Source organism: Trypanosoma equiperdum, assembly GCF_001457755.1.
Source record: "Trypanosoma equiperdum strain OVI genome assembly, contig: ctg_1950, whole genome shotgun sequence".
NCBI lineage: Eukaryota > Euglenozoa > Kinetoplastea > Trypanosomatida > Trypanosomatidae > Trypanosoma > Trypanosoma equiperdum.
The window spans coordinates 19,706-23,038 of record NW_027124005.1 but is presented as its reverse complement, the minus strand read 5'-3'; the positions used below and the strand labels follow the sequence as shown (position 1 = coordinate 23,038).

Genomic DNA, 3,333 nt, shown 5'->3' with positions numbered 1-3,333 from the left:
AAGCGTAACGGCGGCGTAGTAAAAATGAATATCAAGAGAATTTAAGCAAAGATGTCTGCTGGAGGAAAAATAGTTAGAGTATTCATCGAGAAAGAGCAGCTGCATCATTAAAAAATTAAAACAAAAATTACAAATCGTAACCACAACCCGAATGACACTACCGCTAACATTTTCTAGCTTGCCTTTAGGTTTTTTGTCTGTTTTACTACATCGAACATACCAAAAAAACTAACCCAAAAAATTCAAAAAAAATCAACAGAAAACAAAAGAAAACAAAAGAAAAAAGAGAAAATTTTAAGCAACAAAAAATTGTACACACTCAAAATTTAACAAAAGCACACAATTTACGGGGAATTTAAAGGTGCTAAAGTGTGTCAGATATTGGTAAACGTTAGAATATTTCATAAAAATTGAGCAAATTTCTTAAATGTGTTATACTATAATCAAAAATACAAGCAAAACAGGGACCTTTTTAATGATAAAAGAATTACTTCCTGTGGTGTTTGTAGTTTTCCCATCATTTTCAGCTTTTACACCCTCTTTAAGTTTGCATTTACTATCTTTGAGCTCACAATCTTTGTCCTCTTTGCATTTTTTTCTTCTGTGTTTTCCTTGTATTTTTCTTCTGTTTTAGTATCTGGGTTTGTCTTTTGTGCTCTTTCCGCTACTTTGGCGGCGTGTTCTTTTGCGAAACAAAAATCAAGAGTTTTCGCAATTTCGCCGGCGCTGTTGGCTTCCTTTAAGTTTATCTTTGCTATACCGTTGTCTGCTTTGTAACTGATGTGCTCGTTTTCCAACGGTTTTAGATCTGAAGTTAAGGTTGCTTCGCCGTTGGGCAGCAAAGCCTTGACAGCTGAGGTTTGCTTGCTTTCCTCTTCGGAACTATTGGCTTGTCGGTGTTTGAATAGCTGGGCTATTTTTCGTAATGTCGCGTCACTTTATAGGTCATTTTTTCTCTTTTGAAGAGGTCGGGCGACTGTCTTTATGTTGATGTGTCGGTGCCGGCAAAGCAGGGCTGCTAATCTTTTAGTCGTTGTTAGGTTTTTTTTCGTCTGTGTTGTCATCTTCGCAGCCAGCATTTTTGCCAGCTGGCTTAAATAAGGTTGTTTTGGTCGGCCGGTCATTGCTCGTGTCACGCGTCGCTGACACTACTCCGAACGCTTTTGTTAGTTGCCCGAGCGGTGTGTTGTCATATGTCGGGGTTATCGCGCAGGCTCCTGGTTTCCTTGTGCTCATTGAGCCCGCACTGCCGAAGCTATTTTGAGCTTGTAGCTCGGTGGGTTGAATTTGGCATCGGGGATAAGCTGTATGTTTTCGATGTTGGGCAGTTCTATTATCGCTGTGGCTTCTTTGTGTGCTCCGGCTGTGACTTCGGTGTCGCAAGTGTTACTGTCTTTTCCATCGCCTGTGTCTTGTACGTCGCATTGGACGTCGCTGGCCCTGCTTAGGCCGGCCTAGCTGCTTTTCGGGTTTGATCCGCCGCTTAGAGTTAGTTTGTCTAGTGCAGACCTTATTAGTGTTCGTGTTTGCATCCTCTTGTCTTTGAGTGCGCTTAACAATTTCGTTACTGGGCCTCTACCAGCTTGAATAATCGCTTCTTGTTAGTGCATTGCTTCAGATCTTGCCACGAGAAAAGCTCCCACCGCTTGTTTCGTTGAAGTTGACGTTGAGCACGCATGGCTGATTGTCAGTTGGGTGAAGTCCGCCGCCAGATCTTTGAGGTTGTTGCTCGCTGCTTGTAATTGTCCTTCGAAGTGGCCTATTAACTTTTTTAGATACTGCAGTTCATGAAACGGTGTGGTGACAGCGCTAATCAAAGTTTCTGTGCTTGGGCATCTGCATGCTGTTCGATACAGATAAAAACAAGAGTTAGCGTCACCGCTGCTGTCGGCTTGAACATCGTCCGTTTCTCTAGCTACATTGACTAAAATTAAGGGATTTATGTGTATCACAGGGCTGAATTTCATACGGCGTGCTGAAAAGTATGTAGGACGTGCAAGTGCTGTTTAGAGCTGTGTGGCAGTCGTTCGTCACGCTGCTGGTGGGTGTTGCAATGGTGAGTTGGGTTATGCTTCATTTGTGTTTGTTTCAGTAATTGCATTAAACTGTTGTGGCTGTTTTTGATGCATCACGCTTCTCCTATTTACGTTCTGTGTTGTTGTAACCTTTAAGGTTGTAGCTGAATGACATACTCACTACGAATGCTCTTCCTGCTCACACTTCGCGTGTTTATTTTGGCTTACATCTATGATGTTTGTTCTGATGCATCCTTGAGGTTCATGGATGAACGTCAGACATATTTCTATGCATGGGAATTCAAATCTCATGTTTTGTTATTGGTTCTATTTTCTTTCAATTCTACATTGAATATCTGCGTAATAACTAGGAAGCATTGTTGTTTATCACGAAAAGGTTTGCAGTGTGTTACTGCCTTACATCCTTGTTTGTAATCGGACACTGTCGCTGAAGACTTGAAAACAGTGGACACAAAACCGCCTTCTTCCACTTTTTTGATTTGTAAACACGCGCCGTTCACTTTGTGTCGGCAACCACTTTTATATGGTTTACTTGATCCTTGAAAATTATTAATGACTGGTAAATATACCAATACAAGATTGGAAGAATATCGTCATTATTTCTCTTCGCTTCATAGAGATAATTCATAGCTTGACACACGTTCTATTCTAAGAAACTTCGGCGTTTTGTCTATTTTGTTATCCGCGATAACTCATTTGTATTTCCAGTTCTAAAATCCTTTTCAAGACAATGTTATATCATATCCAGCACATATCTGTCATTATTGCTACATTTGATGAGAATACTTCTAAATTGCTTCACAGTTTCTCAATCCGCTCCTCCTATCAGTTTCTCTTTTTTGTATTTCTTCACATTATAAAAAATAGGATTCGTCATCACATTAACAACCACTTTCCAAAGCACTATCTTCGCAGTGGATTATATCTATTTCCACATGAAATACGGAGCATATTTATTTTCGGTATAATTTCCTTTCATACTGTGCTATTTTCTCTTAGGTTATTTTATTCCATACTTTCGTTTATTCTTTTTTGTGTAATTTCTCTTCTACAGACAATGTATCGATTCCATGTGGCCTATACACCGCATTCTGCCTCCACTTCCTATCAATAACCATCACCTTCTTGTATAATGATACCCATATTTACATATGTGCTTAAACCTACACATATAAAAGCTCTTTCTATCACACTTACTCAATTACTGCAATTGCACACATAACATTGTTTTCAGTGCTTCCATTTTTTGTCATTAAATTCATTCTTCACCACAACTCTTATCATAACATTATTATAA

At 39.4% G+C, this 3,333-nt stretch overlaps 1 protein-coding gene and 1 pseudogene across 2 annotated transcripts; one reads left to right on the top strand and one right to left on the bottom strand.

Annotated features, from left to right (window-relative positions):
• Positions 1 to 447: 447 nt before the first annotated feature.
• Positions 448 to 1,829, bottom strand: TEOVI_000480400:pseudogene (annotated as a pseudogene). Its single transcript is given in 4 exon segments — positions 448 to 597; positions 600 to 1,073; positions 1,075 to 1,251; positions 1,254 to 1,829. Coding segments are annotated over 4 exon segments (1,377 nt in total).
• Positions 1,830 to 2,766: 937 nt separating this feature from the next.
• TEOVI_000480300 (uncharacterized protein) lies at positions 2,767 to 3,150 on the top strand (the record flags this gene model as incomplete). The annotated part of the gene is made up of 1 exon (XM_067223739.1): positions 2,767 to 3,150. One exon carries the CDS (start codon positions 2,767 to 2,769, stop codon positions 3,148 to 3,150), a length of 384 nt encoding a protein of 127 aa, XP_067079840.1.
• Positions 3,151 to 3,333: the final 183 nt, after the last annotated feature.